At 39.3% G+C, this 19,204-nt stretch overlaps 3 protein-coding genes across 6 annotated transcripts; 1 reads left to right on the top strand and 2 right to left on the bottom strand.

Annotated features, from left to right (window-relative positions):
* Positions 1–601: 601 nt before the first annotated feature.
* On the top strand, positions 602–10,435 carry LOC118826277 (mannose-binding protein C-like). Of its 4 annotated transcripts, XM_036597202.1 has the most exons (7): positions 613–845; positions 1,976–2,061; positions 3,216–3,430; positions 4,609–4,695; positions 4,796–4,873; positions 7,256–7,339; positions 9,471–10,435. In XM_036597202.1, the coding sequence occupies exons 1-7, from the start codon at positions 723–725 to the stop codon at positions 9,848–9,850; spliced, it is 1,053 nt and encodes a 350-aa protein (XP_036453095.1). In that variant the 5' UTR covers positions 613–722; the 3' UTR covers positions 9,851–10,435. The 4 variants fall into 4 exon arrangements, with proteins under 4 accessions (XP_036453096.1, XP_036453095.1, XP_036453097.1 ...); XM_036597203.1 differs by lacking the exon at positions 1,976–2,061 and having other exon boundaries at positions 602–845; positions 9,471–9,995; XM_036597204.1 differs by lacking the exon at positions 1,976–2,061 and having other exon boundaries at positions 695–845; positions 3,197–3,430; positions 9,471–9,995.
* Positions 10,178–14,601, bottom strand: LOC118826282 (complement C1q tumor necrosis factor-related protein 3-like). Its single transcript, XM_036597209.1, has 3 exons — positions 13,211–14,601; positions 12,877–13,017; positions 10,178–11,098 (listed from the first exon to the last, which is right to left on the bottom strand). Exons 1-3 carry the CDS (start codon positions 13,377–13,379, stop codon positions 10,815–10,817), a joined length of 594 nt encoding a protein of 197 aa, XP_036453102.1. The 5' UTR covers positions 13,380–14,601; the 3' UTR covers positions 10,178–10,814.
* Positions 14,602–14,843: 242 nt separating this feature from the next.
* On the bottom strand, positions 14,844–18,038 carry LOC118826280 (complement C1q-like protein 2). Its single transcript, XM_036597208.1, has 4 exons — positions 17,773–18,038; positions 17,615–17,656; positions 16,852–16,992; positions 14,844–15,246 (listed from the first exon to the last, which is right to left on the bottom strand). Exons 1-4 carry the CDS (start codon positions 17,954–17,956, stop codon positions 14,951–14,953), a joined length of 663 nt encoding a protein of 220 aa, XP_036453101.1. The 5' UTR covers positions 17,957–18,038; the 3' UTR covers positions 14,844–14,950.
* Positions 18,039–19,204: the final 1,166 nt, after the last annotated feature.

The raw sequence follows: 19,204 nt of genomic DNA, 5'->3' as shown, positions 1-19,204 counted from the left end.
ATTTTATCAGCTCCACTTACTATATAGGTGCACTTTGTGGTGGTGTATTAGTGTGTGTTGCGCTGGTCTGAGTGGATCAGACACAGCAGTGCTGCTGGAGTTTTTCAACACCTCAGTGTTGCTGCTGGACTGAGAATAGTCCACCAACCAAAAATATCCAGCCGACAGCGTCCTGTGGGCAGCGTCCTGTGACCACTGATGAAGGACTAGAGGATGACCAACACAAACTGTGCGGCAGCAGATGAGCTATCGTCTCTGACTTTACATCTACAAGGTGGACCGACAAGGTAGGAGTGTCTAATAGAGTGGACAGTGAGTGGACACAGTGTTTAAAAACTCCAGCAGCACTGCTGTGTCTGATCCACTTGTACCAGCACAACACACACTAACACACCACCACCACGTCAGTGTTACTGCAGTGCTGAGAATGATCCACCACCCAAATAGTACCTGCTCTGTGAGGGTCCATGGGGGTCCTGACCACTGAAAAACAGGGTAAAAGGGGATGCCCCGTGATGGACTGCTGTGTATCCAGAGTGTTTCCTGCCCTCTCCAGCTCCCCCCACGACTCTGAAGGATAAGCGGCTTAGAGAATGTGTGTGTACTTTGCCCTGAGAGTGGCTGACAGAGCGGTTAGCATTAAAACTATCCTAAAACCTGAACCTGCTTTTTTGTTTTGAGGGAGGGAATGCACCTCTGGACAAAAACATGAAAGTAGGTAAATGACCAATGGGTCGGAGTCTCTGTGTAAAATCCAGTCCTGTTTACTTAAAGACTTTAGTCCAGTCCACACAGAGGTCCTTTCTCAAAGCTGTCCTGATTCGGCGCCCTGCTTCACACACAAGGTAAGACTTTCTAATCTAGCTACTTTAATAAAATCACAAACCTATGAGAAATATGGTCACTCCTTGGCCCCTTTATTAGAGACCCCTACCAAACACTGCTGACCTGATAAAACTAGGGTGGTGCACCACTGAGTGCGTTTACAGCACGTAATAATCAGATAACTGCAGAAATCTGATAATAAGCGTGTCTGCTGTGTCTGATCCACTCAGACCAGCACAACACACACTAACACACCACCACCACGTCAGTGTTACTGCAGTGCTGAGAATGATCCACCAGCCAAATAGTACCTGCTCTGTGAGGGTCCATGGGGGTCCTGACCACTGAAGAACAGGGTAAAAGGGGGCTAACAAAGTATCAGAGAAACAGATGGACTACAGTCTGTAACTGTAGAACTACAAAGTGCACCTATATATATATACATTAATATGCACCAGTATTGCACCATTTACAATATATAATGTTATGCCTGATCGGTGTATATTTTAATGTAGTGTCTGAACATTTTAAAACTGTCTTAATGTTTGTAAATTTAAAGTGAACATACACACTGGAGATGAGCGAAGTACGCTGTTAAAGTGTGATTTCACTGTAAAATTGAACGGTCATCACCAGTTTTTTTGCGGATGTAAATAAACATGCATATAAATAAACAGTACATATACTGTATTTTAACACTGCTGTTAAATTACAGAAATAGAAGTAAATTCACAAAACAAATGATCACGTTTATTTCATGGATGTTTGCGTTTATTTTAATGGTTGTTATTATGTTGTTATTATGATGATAAAATACTGTACATCAGAATAACGAGTTGAACTAGTGAAACTGTTGATTAACAGTAAAAGACAGCATTTCTAAGAAATTTAATTCTTCAAAATTTAATTTTACAGATATTTACCAATAAGAAAACATACTTTTATTGTTAATTAATTCATTTTGTCTGGCTGCCGGACTTTAACAGTTTATAATATATAGTTCTAATATATATATATGTGTGTGTTAAATAACAAAAAAAAGCCTGGTACACATACAGTGTCCTCACTTTGGACCTTTTACGTAAATCTTTCTTTGCCTCTGTGTTTGTTTGATACGATGAACTTCTGTAACTTCCCTGAAATGTTCCAGGTTGATGGTGCAACTCTGCTGACTGGAAGGTCAAAATCTCTGTTTTGTCCCTCATTCTGCATCCAGTCAGGCTTGCAGTTTGCTTGGTAAATAAATGAGTGTGGGATGCTGTTGCTCAATCATGTGAAACAACCCCAATTCCAAAAAGTTGGGACGCTGTGTAAAATGTAAATAAATGTAAATATAAACAGAATGCAATGATTTTCAAATCTCATAGACCCACATTTTATTCACAACAGAACACAGAACACATATCAGATGTTGAAAGTGAGACATTTTACCATTTCATGAAAAACACTGACTCATTTAGAGCTTGATGGCAGCAACTCATCTCAAAAAAGTTAGGACAGGGACGTGTCTACCATTGTAGACATGGGACATAGGACATGGTCCGTCTCCTCTCGAGTCTGCAAGACACAGTGTCAGTGGTTTTCAAAAAGGATTTCAAATTTTGATTCATCTGACCACAGAACAGTTTTCCATTTTTGCCTAAGTCTATTTTAAATGAGCTTTGGCCCAGAGAAGACGGCAGCGTTTCTGGATCGTGTTGATGTGGTTTCTTCTTTGCATGATACAGCTTTAACTTGCATTTGTGGATTGCATGGCATGTGTTCACAGACGGTGATTTCTGGAAGTGTTTCTGAGCCCATGCAGTGATTTCCAGTACAGAATCTTGCCTGTTTGCAGTGCTGCCTGAGCGCCCGAAGATCACAAACGTCTAATATTGACCGTCGGCCTTGACCCTTGTGTACAGGGATTTCTACAGATTATGTACTGTAGACGGTGGGATATCCAATGTCGCTATTTTACATTGAGGAATATTTTTCTAAAATTGTTCCACCATTTTTAGACACAGTTTTTCTCAGATTGGTGAACCTCTGCCCATCTTTGCGTCTGAGAGACTCCGCCTCTCCTCTTTTTATACTCAGTCATGTGAGTTAATCACAAATTGCTCCTCCAACTGTTTTTTATTAGTATCACTTACTTTTCCAGCCTTTTGTTGCCCTAAAGCTCTAAATGAGTTAATGTTTTTCATGAAATGGTAAAATGTCTCACTTTCAATATCTGATATGATTTGATTTGTGAATTCATTGGTTCATTTGCAAATCATTGAATTCTGTTTTTATTTAGCTTTATTTACATTTTACACAGCGTCCCAACTTTTTTGGAATTGGGGTTGTAATAAATGTCCCAGTTGCTCATCTCAGATCATTTCCTCAGGTTTTGCTCTGGTTGTCAGCAGTGACACTGAGATGCCACCATTCAAGCACGCTGTCTTGCTTCTGCTGCTGCTGGAGTTCCTGATTTCGGTAGCCGGCGATCAGCCTCAGCCTCTAACCTGCCCACTCTATGCTGGCGTCCCGGGGACGCCGGGACATAACGGCCTGCCCGGCAGAGACGGGAAAGACGGAAAGGATGGGCCTGTTGGACCCAAAGGACAGAAAGGAGAGACAGGTTTGTGCCAGCTGAGGACTAGATCAGTCATAAAAGCATAAAGGCTCTGCATGGTTGTGTTTTAAAGTTTGTGAAAAATAAATATTTCAATATTGATATATCAATCACCTTCTATTTTTTGACACCTATTTTTTCTGACGATTGATTGACAGCCTCTGTGTCAAACATAACAGCTTGGATGGGCACAGGCACAGTGAAACTGCTGCACCATTTAAGGTGGAGCGGGAAAATTCGAACGTGAAGCTGGTGAATAGGAAGTCAACATCTGCCTCATATTGTTAACTGTAAATCTGTAATTCCAAAATGATCTGAAGATGAACTGGTCCAGCATGCTGTCTCCCATTTTTGGGGCAGGTGCAGATACCCTAGAGACAACGGGAGAAAGGCTGTTAGGGGGCTGGGTCAATGGCTGAATCCTTGCTGTGATTAAATAGAGACCAATCAAATTATCTGGTTAATTTAAATTAGAGGACACCACAGTTCATATCTTAAGAACATAAAACCGTACATTTCTTAAATTTCAATCATTTCATTCATTTATCCAGATAATTAAATTGGACACTTTTTAATCTTGACATGGATTCCGCCATTGACCAGGACTCAGCTGTTAGCTAAGGTTAGCTAGCTAGCTTTCATCCGGCTGGTTAACCAGGTCCAGCTAACAGGCTTTAACTACACACAGCAACAAAAATCAAACCACCTTGGGAGCCACAACATTTTATGTCCATTTTGTTTGTCTCATATATATGATCTTGGCTCTAAATAGGTCTCAATATGTGCTAATGTCCTAGTTTGCTCTGCTTTAAGCTTTAGCTCTGCTATAGCTGCTTTTCCCGCATCTCCAGCAGGAAACTTTTCCGCAAAAGTAGAACAGTTTTTTGGTAGTGACAAAATGGAAAGTTCAATCATTCATTTTAATGAAGTAAACATAATTAAGGTATAGAGTCACTCAGAACAAAAGGATTTTAGTCTAAATCCAAGATCAGTTATTAAAACAGTTCAGTCAAATGTAGTTAACAATGAGTGAAAGGCAGCAGCTGCCAGTCAGCATTAGCAATTAGACTAGATGTGCAAAATGCTATTTGGGTGGCCATTTGCTTTTGAGAGAGCAACATGAAGCCTTTTTGCCTCAAATGTTCCTTTTATCTTGAATGTGATTTAATTTGTGCTGTGTTAAGGTTCCTCAGTGATCGGACCACCTGGAAAGAAAGGTCCAGCAGGTGATGTCGGCCCACAGGGGGTAAAAGGAGTGAAAGGTGACCAAGGTTTGTATAAGATTTGGTGTGAATGTGTTTATTTCTCTAAGCATGTCTGTCTGTATTTGAATTGGGTTCTTACAGTAAATTATCCTTCTGTGACGTCCAGGTGTAGGAGTCCGGGGACCTACTGGAGTGGCGGGCCCACCTGGGCCTAAAGGGCAAAAGGGAGAAACTGGGTCAACAGGTACCGAGAAATAAGGGAAAATGTTACCAAAAAATAAATAAAAATAGTACTTTAAACTGAGGGGAGTGAAACGAAGGTCATGGACTTAAATTTACACTGCACCACATTATACCCCTAAAGGATGGGTACACTGGAGACCCCATGCGTCTCTGATCAACATCTTGTAGTAGATGGTATAGTGTAGTGGGTAACACCTCTGCCCTCCATGCTGCAGACAGGGGTTCAGCCCCCTGTGTAAAATGTTCAGATTGAAAGTCACTCTGTATAAGAGCATCAGCCAAATGCTGTAAATGTAATAACGTTTGCTTTAATTGTCCTGCAAAAGTTGTGATTTTGCACATGTAAGTTGTTTTATTTTATTGCTTGTAGGCTGGCTTTACACAGTGAAACTTTCATGCAACTAGTTGCGAGTTCAATTTAAAAACAATCAACACAACATATTTAGTTACTACACTAGATTAGCGGCTCACATTGTTTGATACTTTTAGGAAATGTACATTTCATTTTCATTGCCGTTCTTTTCTTTTCTGTATCTACATATCTGCCTTTTGTCTATCTATCTAGAGCTCTTCACAATTATTTGAGTTGTTGAGTGTATATGAAAGCAATAAGCTACTTGAGGCTGTGCGTTACTACAATTTTATCACAGGGAAGGGCGTTCTTAGGCACGACATGAAACGAAGTAAAACCCCTTTCCTGTCATAAAATCACTGTAACGTACAGCAATGAGTGGCTTATTGCTTTTGTGCAATGACAGGCAACATAAAATATGATAAAAGACACATTTCATCAAAAATGCTGAATGAGGTGAAGAACGTTCGGTCACCCATTGCTGTATATTGCGATCATTTAATAACGTTTATAACTTTGTGGCATATAATAATGAACATATGATAACACAACACTGTTTCATGCAAAATCTTTGCTTTATAAGTACTTTTTGGTCACCAAATTACCGCTGTGAGTCTTATATAGCGCCAAACCAATGATGCCCTTGTTCTGACACTGGGGCTGAATCTCAAACAGCTCCCTGCTCCCTACGTAGTGCACTATGTAGAAATGTACTGGATCCTGCAGCACAACATTAAAAATAGTCATTTGGGACTCCCACACTCCACAAGTAGTGCACTGTTTGGCTGCAGAAGGTAGAATTTCCTCCATAGCTACCACACTATTTATGGAGTACGTAAGGCATCCAGGATTTGACGTGACTTCTGACTGAAACACAGACATTTGAAGAGTGAAAGATTTATATTGCAGTGAATCGTATCATAAATACTTTAATTCAAGCCTGTGATATTAATGATGGAGCTGTTTAGGCTGTTGGCTCTTTTAGCCTGTTAGCTAGCTGACCAGCCCAGTTCTAATTAAGAACATAAGCTGTCAGCTCCTCAGTTTAAACAGAACCGGGTTCTTACTTCATCAGTTCACTCGGTGCTCCATGTGAGCAGCATTACATTCAAAGATTATTCATTAACAGCACCAGGGTTTTTCAGGATGTGGCGTAGTGATACACAGTTCAGTTGCTGAGGCGGTCAGTGTGAGTATATCATGTATTTTACAATGGCTTTGAACACAGCTTAGCCAATCAGATTGTAGGACCGGAACTGCTCGTTTTATAACAAGCATTTGTAAATGAATGTTTAAGTAGCCGTTACGGTTAAAACCCACTCATTCTGTCCCAGAAGCACAAGTTCATTAAGGAGCGTCTCTGTTTTTCTTCTGTAATTTTTTTTTTAATTGTTTCCCAAATGAATGTCCGTGTAAAATTAGGGGGCATGAAGAGAGGAGAAAAATCTAGCTGTGTAGATCACGATAACGTCAGCTAAAGAAGATAAACGGTGGAACAAACAGCTGTTTAAACAGGGTTGTGGATTGCGAGAGAGTCTCCTTTTCACCCACCCTATAAACCAACGTTTTGTTTTCTTGTCCACTGATCTCATGAAATCAATGGTTTGAAAACATGTTGTCTGACATGACTGTGTGTGACTGTTTGATTGGCTGTTTTATGAAACTTGTTTCACAAATAGTTGCTTGCAAATGTTGCGGCAGAGTTTCATGTGAGTTGCAGGATGCTTTACAAGTGCAATTGGGTTTTATGTAGGTTTTAAGCAAGAATGTTGCGCCGTGTGAAGCCAGCCTTAAGTGTCTTTTGTTAATTGAAATGTAGTAGTTTGCACAAACACCTTGTATTTTTCACTGTTTTATTTTAGGCAACTCTAGATTTGGCAGTAACTGTCTGTATTACGGAGAAACTGTGACTAATCATAGTGATCCAGAATCGATAGCGAGGCTGTCAGTTCACCTTAAAGTTAAAGCATCAGCTCTGAAGTCTTTTCATATAACCAGGAGGGTTTTATTGACACTCTGTTTCTGTTGTAGCAAATGTGAACGAAGCTGCCGTGGTCAAGACTTTGCTCTCGGACGTCCAGAAGCTTCAGTCCCGGATTGCCACTCTGGAGACGGGTGAGGCTCCTCATATGTTTGCTTACATTAGACAGTTTGGTGTCTGATACTTCCTTTATTAGTTTTGTACTGGAGCTACGGGGTTAATGTAGGCATCAGTATATGGTATCTGACACTGTATGAAATGCTGTCATCTATAAACATGGACAAAAGTATGTTAGTGAAGCTGAAAACAGTAGCCGCTGCCTAGAAGCCTGAATTTTGTCTGTACTTCTGTCCATGTTTATAACAGCAGAGGGGAACCCTCAGAGCCCTCTAGGCCTTTAGAGAAGGCCTAATGTTTTCAGGGAGCGCACGTCTAATATTTAGTTCACATTTATTCAGTAGAGTCATGCTTGTATTTAAACTTTGCATGTTCTACATAAATAATCTTGGTTACTCTTGTTTCATTGTTAAATTCTGGATGGAAACAAAATATTTAATTCCTGAAACAAGTCACTGGAAAATTTTCCAACTAGGATTTGTTGTTCTCCGCGGTATCTCAGCAGTATCTAGGCAGATAAACGAGCTTTGTTTGTTGTTGATTAGGACTTCAGGAGCTGAAGAGAAGTCCTAACGCATTAGATTAGCCATAAGCATAATTAGGAAGTGACTCAAGGCCTGTAAGTTCTAGATAATACATCACTTACTGAAACCGAATGGCAGCTTAATTAGTGGGTTGTTAGAAACTTAAATGTATGAGTATATATAATATTTCTCATTTTATGATTGCTGTCAGCTTTTTATCAGGATATTTATTTCTAGACATTTTTACGTGTTTTAGCTACTTTTAGTGAGTTAAATTATCTCACTGTACTGGCAGATAATTTTCCTCGTAAGAAATATGCAATATAACCTGCCAACATGGTGAGATCATTTCACTACCTTAAATCACTTAATACAAGTCAAAAATGTCTAGAAATAACATTAATAATCTTATAATAAGCTTACAACCATCTTAAAATTGGAAATATTAGCTATTTTGGCTAGATTTAAGATAATATTATTTGACAAGATACCACTTTTTGCACTGTGCTTCAAGGTAAAAATATATGCTAATGTATTTGTCACAAGCTTCAAGTAAATAGCTTACTTTAAATACCTTTCAGAAGCAGAAAATGTGTCTTTAATCTAAAACAGGCAAAAAATTCATACGAATCTCTGTTAGCTTAGCGCTAACAAACAAGTAGAATCCCATTGGGATGCTATCAGAAAGGATCATTGTCGTAGATGTGGGTTTTTCCCTCATGGTTTGACATTCATGGCCTAAGTTGAAGGCCTTGCTATAAAAGTCACAGACTCAGAAACCACACAATCAAGTCTATTAGAGATTCTGAACAGCTTCACATGATCGATAGTAGGCATGCATTAGTGCTGGTGGGTTTCCATTACGGCTGCAACAACTAATACACATTATCAATAACATTGTCAATAAAAAATTGTTGGCATGTCGTCAGTTGGTTGGCTTGATGATGATTTCATTTACATCATGATTGAAAGAAGAAAATACAGACATCGCAGACAGAAGTAATGCGTCACTTAATTAACGCCATCTAAAAAGATGGTTTCCTGTGTTTCCGCAGTTTGATCTGCTATGAATCAAACTTTTGATCATCTTAAGCTGCCAGATTTAATGCTGAAGTCAGCGCAGATTAACTAACAGTTCTGAAACGCTCCATCTTCTGAGCGTAAAGTTAGTTTCATTTTCGCATAAACAATTTCTTTGCTTAACAGTTTTTGACTGATGGGTGCAAAAATGTTAATATGTGTAACTTATCATTATTTGTAAAGAAGTCAGTCAGCTCTGCCTGTGATATTAATGCAGATTTTTAACAAATAAGGCAAAATCCGAGGAGAGGAGTATAGTTTTTTAACTATGCTGCTTTAGCAGGTTGAAATTAATTTGGCCCTGTCACTGACGTTTGGCGAAATGTGCAGTGTGAATGGGCCTCCAGTCTCTGTTGCCGGTATAAAGGGGGAACAAGTGTTCCTCCCGGTGGTTACATGCTAGCGACATTAGCCTTGTAGCTCCAGTGCTCAGACTGAACAAACAAACTTCAGACACCAAACACGTCTTGGCTGACTGTCTACATTTGGTGCTAATTTCATGTTTTCAAGAAATAAAACCATGTTTTTTGTTTCTTTTCAACAGTTTTAAGTTTCCATGCCTTCAGAAAGGTTGGTCAGAAATATTACGTCAGCAGCGGCTTGGTGACCACATTCGAGGCCGGACAGAGCCACTGCAGAGGGGTCAAAGGAGAACTCGCTCTGCCGAGGAATAACCAGGAAAACCAGGCTGTTTATCAAGTGCTCAAGCAGGCCTCCCAGCATCAGACCGCCTATCTCGGGGCACGGGACAGCAAGGCTGGGGGACACTATGTGGACATGAAAGGTCAGAAGATCACTTACACCAAATGGCACCCTGGCCAGCCGAACGGTGGAGACGAAGACTGCCTCTGTATGGGGCCCAGCGATCAATGGCATGATTACATGTGTAACACCAATCACGTCATTATCTGTGAGATACAGTAAAACACTGAAGTGCTGATAAACAAGGTCATCGAGTTCGATACAAGAGGCTGGATTTTAGATTAAAAAATCAAATATTTACCATATTAAATTTTTTTCTGACAGTGTGATTCATTCTGAATGAATGTTCATGCATTTATGCGTCTGATTTGAACTGGTGGGCGGCTTTATTTCAGGTTTTAGGTGCACTAATTGACACCCAGCCTTCAAAAACAACACCTGAGGACCAAAAACGCACCATTTCTCAGTTCATCAGCAGAATATTAGCAGCTCCTTAAATATAAACACCTTAATAAGCATCCAAAAGGGGTCATCGTAGACCTTTCTCTCTTTCTGTTCTCATTTTTCTTTTTATTTCTCATTCCAGATTAGCAGTCTGGACTCATTATGGTTTTAAAATGATGCAATTTCATAAATTTTGACACAATTCTGTAAAAAATTACATTTCTTTACATTCTGAATTGGCAGGTTCGGGTCTGCACTGCATTTCTGTAGATCTTTTTGATGTATCGGAGTCTTCTTTATGATGTAGCACCCTGCCAACTCTTTTTTTGAAAAGCATGTCAGAATAAAAGTCCTTTGATGTCAGTTCCAGTGCGACATGACATTTGAAGAAATGGACACTTTGCAATGAGTTGAATACCTTTAAAGCTGCCCTGTGTTGCATGTTATAATTATGTTGATTAGAATGATTTATGATTAGGTGAGTAGAAACTGGATGATTAGAACGATTAATAGTTTATTTAATCGGCACACTTGGAGAGATAGTCAAACCGCCAGATGACAATTAGATTTTGTGAGGCTTAAATGCCTAAAATTAAATGTAATGCCCTGAAAATGTAACTAAATGAGGCATTGTAGAATAATGTACCATATGTCGTATATTTATTAAATTATCTAATAGAAAAATGGCTGAGCTGGATAAAAAGTACATCATGCATTAACCTGATGGGCCTCTAAATGAAGCTCACATTCCATATAGGAGGTGACCGCTGAAGGTGTTTCGTTTAAATTTGTCACTGTAGACCTTCCGGTTCTGCATAAGCTGGACGCACACCTGGTCTCCTTTCTCCAGCAGCAGAGATGCTGCGTTACTGGCTGTGTCTTCGGTGTCCACTCCAGGCGGATTGTCCGACACAGAGACCACATGCTGCCCATTCTTCATCAGACTCAGACCGGTTGAGTGGTCATACGGGTTAAAGACCACAAAGCTGAAGTAATAAACTCCTCTGACTGGTGCAGTGAAGATACCTGGACAGAACATCACAGTGAAAACTGCAGGACTTCATTCAGCTTCATTTATTAATGCATAGATAGCATATATAACCTCATGTCTCCAAAATGACGACTTTACAGGAGAGGGAAAAAACCTACTTTACTTTTAATGTAAGTCAGTGGAACCAGACTTTTTTCCATGTAATTTTAGGTGGTTTCTTTTGGTCCATTCATCATGAAATTTACACACAATGTAAAGAACAACACGCATTTTCAAATTGTCAGAAACTGAAAAACGACAAAAATAGAGATACAAGGTTTTCATCCGACAACAGCCAAGCTATATAAAAAAACAATGAAATATTCAGACCTTAGATATTCTCTTATGATCTATTTAAAGATCATTAATAGAGATAGTAATAAGCTAAATATATACAAAATCATCAATTTATAGGGTACTTTCTACTGGGAGGAGTCTGTCCCAAACCCTAACCCCTAAATTTACACTTCTGAAAATAATACTTACAATTATTTGTCTTATTATCAAATTTCCTTTTGATTTCTTTTAAAATGAAGTTGAATGATTTAAATTTATCATGTTTAATTTTTAAATAAAAAATGCTATAACTTATTTTTATGTCACTACCGAAACACAGGGTTTTAGTATGTGGGCGGAGCCTTATTTTAGTCACGCCCCTGTGTTTTAGAGCAGGAAGTGAGGCTGCATCCCTGTCCCTCATGGCCACATGGTGAGCAGTTAGATCCCATTGTTTTGAAGTAAATGTGTCCCAAAGTCTGAAAATCAGTGTGGAACATTAAGAATCGTCTTATTTTCTGCAGTTCAGCATTTTTTTGTGTTTTAATGTAGAATATGATGATTTTCTGTGTGAACAGCTGTTCAAAGCTGTGTTTGAGTTTTTGAGCTCAAAATGAGCTAAAATTGTCACTGAAACAGTCACTACTGACACATTTGGTACAGTTTGGTAGAGTTATGATTGTTTTGGTAGTGAGAAAATGGAATGTTCAATCATTAGTTTTAATAAAATAATCATAATTAAGGTTTAGAGTCACTCAGAGCAAAAGGGGTTTAGTCTGAAGTCCAAGATCCCAATTCAGAAATGTGTTTCAGCTCTGACTTTAAACCGGATCAGTAGAATCATACATATATATACAATATAAATTTAAAGGCATTTATTTCCTTCCACTGAAAGTTACTGTTTTGGACAGACCTACCCTCTTAAAGATTCAAGGGGACTTTAGTAAACACAATGGTTCTGTATAGAACAATGAACGTTTAAATGCTTAAATGATTCTTTGCTTGGTGAAATGGTTCTTCAGATTGATGGAGAATGTGTTGTAGGTGGTTCTACAGGTGGTTTTTTGAAAAGCGTTCTATATAGCACCAAAAAGGGTTCTTCTACTGTTACAAGCTTGACATCATCACAATAGAAGAACTCTCATTGGTGCTAGATAGGACCATATATAACACATTCGCTATCAATCTGAACAATGATTACACAATGCAAAGAATCTTTTAAGCATGCAGATGGTCCTTTGAGTGTTTATGGTTCTATATAGAACCACTGTCTTTACCGAAGAACCCTCGGAGAGCCATGATTTTTCAGAGTGTACAGTTCTGCACCTATATAGTGGAGCTATAAGGTGGGTGAAGCTCAAAGTGGAGAGTGAGTTGAACAATAAAAAGAAAGATGTTTCTAATAAATTGGAAAAAGTGTATGTTATACAATCTTGAGCAAAATGATCTAAATAACATCTTCAGCTAAGCTACATGTAACAGGGCATTGTGGTATTACCTGTATTTGGGTCGTATGCACTGCCGATGTTTGTGAAAGCGTTTTGGTACACCAGAGTAACCTGCTCTGGATACGGCCCAATGTTCTTAGAACCAAATTCAAGAGCTGAGAGTGAAGCTGAGAATGCCACTTTGGGCTGTTCTGAAAATAAAGAGGAAGAAAAAAAACAAAATATGGAATAATTCATAATAGTTACTGAGGCTGAGGATTAGTAATTGAATTGACTATTAAGGTTAAGAGGTTAAAATTCTTCAAACTCCAGATAAGCAACAATAACATACATGACAAAATAACTTTGTTCTGTTAATAGGTTCTTTCATAAAGTCACGTTTACCTGTAATCAGTCTTTTGAGCTCTGCCATTTCAGCCTCCATGGCTTTCACCTTTTCCTCCAAAGATCTGAGCCTGCTCAGTTCTCCAATAATGTCCACGCTTGGTTTGAGGATGTCCTGAGCCTCTGTGCTCCACAGGAAGAGCAAGAAAAGCACCTGCCATAACAACATGACTGAAGAATTAAAGACGATTTCCCGAAGTCGACTGAAGCTAAGCTGCTTTCTCTCTGCTTACAGAGGGAAACTGTTTGAATAGGCCGAAAGACTTTGGACTCCATGGAAGAACTGTGGGTGCAGTGATAACTCATTGGATACTTTGCCAGAAACAGCTTGACCAAATATTTTTTAAACCCAAAGTATGATCAATAAACCAAAGCAGAATTGAATATGAACATGGGTTTATTACTTTTACATCAGACTGGTTTACAATCATTTGACCTCTTACCTTTGGGAGAGAGCGTCTCTGACAAATAAGGCAATTTGTTCATCCTTACCCTTGCCGATCACTAGTGGGGTACCCCAAGGCTCAGTTTCAGGCCCTCTTTAATTCTTTAGTAGATGCTTCCTCTGGGCTGTTTTTCAGAAATGCAATATATCACTGTTAGCAGCTTTATTTACCAACAAACTGAGTGCTTAATGTTTTTTGGGGAACTTCTAATTGTCTCAGAAATTAAAAAAAAACTAAATGGTTGGAAAAAAATTGCCAAATTAAGTTCAAATAAGAAGGAGGCTGTCTTCTTTGCCCTACAGTTCCAATACAAATATAGGAATCAAATTAAAAATTAAGATCTTTTAACAAATATACACTCCAAAAAAAAATCCCTGGAAGTTCCTAGTTTTGATCGCTTGTCTTTTGTTGATGTTAATTAACAAACGATTATAATTGAGTGAAACTGAGTCAGCAGTCACTTGTCAGCTTTACCTGAAGTTTTGTTTTGTCATTGCACCACTGTTGTGTTAAACCTTAAAATATTGATCATACTGAGTCCTTTGCCCTTTGCCTCTGTGTGTTGTCGATCTCTCCAGGCTACCTTCCCTTGTGTGTGCTTTTGTGTTCTGTTAGCCTTATAATTATTGGCCGTAAGAACCTGCGCTGCCCTGTCTATCAGATTGACACGACATTTTGTAGATCAAACTTATCTAATTAATTATGTACATGCATGCTATTAATTTGTATAGCCTTTATTTGCTGTCTGTAGATAAACATAATGATAATAAATTAATGTACAGTACGATGCCCACCCTTTTGCATATTTCATTTCCAGTCAAAAGAGCCAGTAAGCACAAGTTATTCTTTTTTTTTTGCATCAAGAAAAAAGAATTAACAGAAAATTACACAGAAGCAAACACAGTGGTAAACAGGCCCCGTCCCAACTTCTTTGGAACGTGTTGTTGGCATTAAATTCAAAATGGGCATATATTTTTCAAAAAACAATAAAATTTCCCAGTTTCAACATTTGATTTGTTGTCTTTGTAGTGTTTTCCTTTAAAAATATGGTTTAAATGATTTGCATATCATTGCATCCTATTTTCATTTACATTCTGCACAGCATATTTTTTGGAAATGGGGTTGTACGTGAAAAGTAAACTGAAATCATACTTTTTTAGTTTAAAAGAAGTCGACTAATAACACACTTGAATAAACCTGAAGTTTATTGAACTTCGGCCCCCAAACGCTACAACTTTAGGCACCCAACATTTGAGCATCAGCTGAAGGCGTCTACAGCCAAGTGAAGTGGGATTCACATTGGGAAGAGCAGATGCCCACTGAAGGTGTTGCGCTTGTTTCTGTCTGTGTAGACCCTGCACTTGTCCCAAAGCTGCACGTACACCTGATCTCCTTTCTCCAGCTTGAGGGAGGCGGAGTTTCCAGTAGTGTCCTCAGAATCCACCCCCGGGGCGTTATCTGTGGCAGCCACCACCAGCACCCCGTTTTTCAGCAAGGACGCCTTGGTCGGGTACTGAGGATCAGATCCGACCGGCTGGAAGAGTGTAAAGCTGAAATAATACACTCCCTTCAGTGGAGCCGTGAAGATTCCTGCAGATAAAACCACACCTTTAATACAACACAGAGCAACGTGGAGCTGAAATCACCTACAGGACTGAGCTACACTTTAGCAAAAGATCAAATTTGCACAGTTTTCACAGCCCTTAGTCCAAATACGGTGAAAAATAATACACTCCAAATGTATTTATCAAATATGTTTTTGCAGTGTATGAAAATGGCCAGAAACACATTCGTTATATATAATTTTTTAAAAACAATTATTAGCATTTTATACAACAGTCAGTTCCGGCCACGCGAGCTGATTGGTTGAGAGCCGTTCTAACTGTGCTATTATGTCACCATAACATCATGGGTTTTTCACAAACACTGTATCACTCCGCTGAGACGCTGTTGCTAAGCAACGACTCTGACAGCTGTAGGAGATGCTCAAGACATTTGAACGTTTTTACTTCTTACTTTGCCACAAACAGAAAATGGACACTTTTAAGATCACATTTGACAGACAGCCGATTTGGTCAGACTCTGAAGATGAGACGACACTAAATTCCCAAACTGTCACCACTGAGCAGCTTTTCAGTCGGCAGCTGAGACAGAAGAACAGCTGAACAACCTGGAATCAGCCAGAAATGAACCCAACACCATTCGCCAAACTAAATGGGCTGTAAGATGCTTTACAGACTGGCTGGAACAAAACAACATTAATACTGATCTGGCAAAAACTGACAAAACTGAGCTAAACCTGATATTGCAGCAGTTTTATGGCTCAGTCTGATTTGGTCAGACTCTGAAGATCAGACTACACGTTTGGCGAATGGTGTTGGGTTCATTTCTGGCTGATTCCAGGTTGTTCAGCTGTTCTTCTGTCACAGCTGCCGACTGAAAAGCTGCTCAGTGATGATGACAGTTTGGGAATTTAGTGTAAGGAGCTGGAGAACGAACTGCCGGCTGAGCAGCGAGTGGGCGGAGCTCGTTACTCTGACGTAGCAACAAGCTGCTCGTTAAGGAACTATAATTTGGTGAAGGAACTGTGAACATTAAAACATATTAAACGCCGCGTTCACAGCCCAGTTTATTAATTTATTACTGTATTTATTTAACTGTTGTATTAAAGCAATAGAACACTCGATGAGTGTGTTATCGCCAATAACATCATGGCTGTGATGATCTACAGCGACCAAATCACAGCCGTGATGCTATTTCGTGATACACACTCCCTCTGTGTTCTAGTGCTTGAAGTTATTCTATGTGTTGAGTTGTGTTATGAAGGTTCCAGATGTAACTAAATGTACTGACTGTGATCTGCACTGTACTTTACATTAACCATGTACGTCTGCAGTCAGACTCTCACACACAATGTATTTCACATAAACAAGATATCAGATCATAACTGCATTTTCACAGAGGATCAATACCCACAACACTCGCTTCTGTCCTGATAAAGGATCATTAGATCAGATTTAAAATGAAGATACTGGAAATTCATTTCTAAAGGTATCAGACAGTGAAGAGCATCAGACAGGATTTTGGCTGTTTTCAGATATATTTTGTGCATTTAATTATGTGCATGCTTTTGACCAGGGGTGTCAACATTTTTGCACAAGACTGCAGTACTGCATAGCAGCAATGTTTTGGCACCTGTTTTTGGATCATATGCATAGCCGATGTTTGTGAAGGCATTCTCGTACACCAGAGTGACCGCGTTCTGGAACGGGACGAGGGACTTGAAACCGGTTTGCAGGTTGGACAGCGTAGCGGAGAACGCCACTTTGGGCTGATCTGGAAACAAGAATGTAAAAAAACAATCTACAACACTGATTTTATTTCTAATTTTTTGGATTTCTTTCATAATGTAAATGGTTAAGTCGTAAACAGAGCGGTTCAGAGTGGTTCAGAGTGGTTTGGTGTGGAACGCTCCGTTCTAGATAAACTTACCGAGTCAGAACTGTTCACAGTGGTGGTGATAGGAACCAGACGTCCACCTCTAAAAGCTCCCTCACAGAAAGTTCCTACATGAAATGGTTATGAATTCACTGCCTGATGACTGAGACACTGTTTTATGATAGTTTGGAGAACTTAAACTCCATTCATGGTGGAGGGATACATGCAGGGCGCTGTGAGGCAAAATAGTCCCCAAAGAAAACTTATTATTCCAGATTTTCCAATATTTTCATCATCAACATTCCATATAAACTCAGAAGACTCGTGTAGGTTCACTGGTGGTTCTGGATAGTAAATAAAATGTCTATATCTGTGTTGTAGTCATGGCGACCCCTGGTTCCTATCACCACCACTGTAAAGACATCTGAACCATTTCACACCAAACCACCCTGAATCTCTCTGATTACACCTCACACACTGAATTACGGAGAGGTTTTTTGTAAACGCGTGTTTCTCGTACCTGCGAGGGTCTTCATGATGCTCTCCACTCTCCTGGAAAGTCCTGCAGTGACACGGCCGAACCAAACACAACAATAAAACAACAACAATAAAAACACTATGTTTGGTGTTCCTGTGACTCTTTTACGCTGAAAGCTGTTTGATTCTCTCTCTCAGTACCTGCGTTCTCCGTCTTCAGCTCGGCCATTTCAGCCTCCATGGCTTTCATTCTTCCCTCCAGAGCTCTGAGCTTGCCCAGTTCCACGATAATGTCCACGCTGGGGGTCAGGATGTCCTGAGCCTGTGTGCTCCACAGGAAGATCAGGAGAAACACCTCCAGCCCAAACATCTTCAACATCTCCATAACGTCTGCTGTCACAGGAGACCACTGAGGAGGTCAGCTGCTTTCTCTCTGCCTACAGTGGCCATCTGTTTGAACAGTCCAGAGACTTTGGACCGGGAAGAGTTTGACAAAATAACGGAAAAAGGTTTTGTTTGTCCCAAAGTGTGGTCAGTAAATCACAGTTTGAGTTCGTACTGCAGGACGAATTGTGTTTTTCACTTTCTTGAAATTTTTTATAGATAAAGGTTCTAAATAGAACCGTTGTCTTTATTAAAGAACCCTTGAAGAACCATGTTTTGGAGAATGAACAGTAGAGAGTGCTGGAGCCGATATGTCTGATCAGATCAGTTATAGCGGCGCTCTGAGCATTTATGTGTATTACAGCTGAGGCTGTTTGTCGCCCCCTACTGACAAACATAGATCAACACCATTAAAGAACAGACCTCATTGATCTGAATCATTACTGTATTGATCAGGACTTTACTGATCAGGACAAAACTGATCATATTTTATTGATCTAGACTTTTCTGATCAGGACATCACTGATAATACTTTATTAATAAGGAAAATTACTGATCATTACTTTATTGATCAGGACATTACTGATAATTTATTGATCAGGACATCACTAATCCTACTCTATTGTTCAGGACTTTAGTGATCAGGATATTACTGATTGTACTTTGTCGATCAGGACTTTATTGATCGGGAACTTACTGATCATACTTTATTGATCAGAACTTTAATGATCAGGACATTACTGATCAGGACTTTACTGATCAGGACAATACTGATCAGGACTTTATTGATCAGGACATTACTGATCATACTTTATTAATCAGGACATTACTGATCATACTTTATTGATCAGGACTTTACTGATCATATTTTATTGATCTGGACTTTCCTGATCATACTTTATTGATCAGGACATCATTGATCAGGACATTACCGATCATATTTTATTGATCAGGACATTACTGATCGTACTTTGTTGATCGGGACCTTACTGATTATACTTTATTGATCAGGACATTACTGATCATTACTTCATTGACGAGGATATTACTTGTCATTGCTTTATTGATCAAGACATTATTGATCAGGACAAAACTTATCATTACTTCATTAGTCAAGACTTTATTGATCAGGACATTATTGATTAGGACATTACTGATCATTACTTTACTGATCGGGACAATACTGATTATTACTTTATTGATCAGGGCATCACTGATCATTGCTTTATTGATCAAGACTGTATTGATC

The sequence above is a fragment of the Colossoma macropomum genome, unplaced genomic scaffold (assembly GCF_904425465.1).
Source record: "Colossoma macropomum unplaced genomic scaffold, Colossoma_macropomum, whole genome shotgun sequence".
Classification (NCBI taxonomy): Eukaryota; Metazoa; Chordata; class Actinopteri; order Characiformes; family Serrasalmidae; genus Colossoma; species Colossoma macropomum.
Note: the sequence above shows the minus strand (reverse complement) of the source record. Positions and strands in the feature narration are given on the sequence as shown.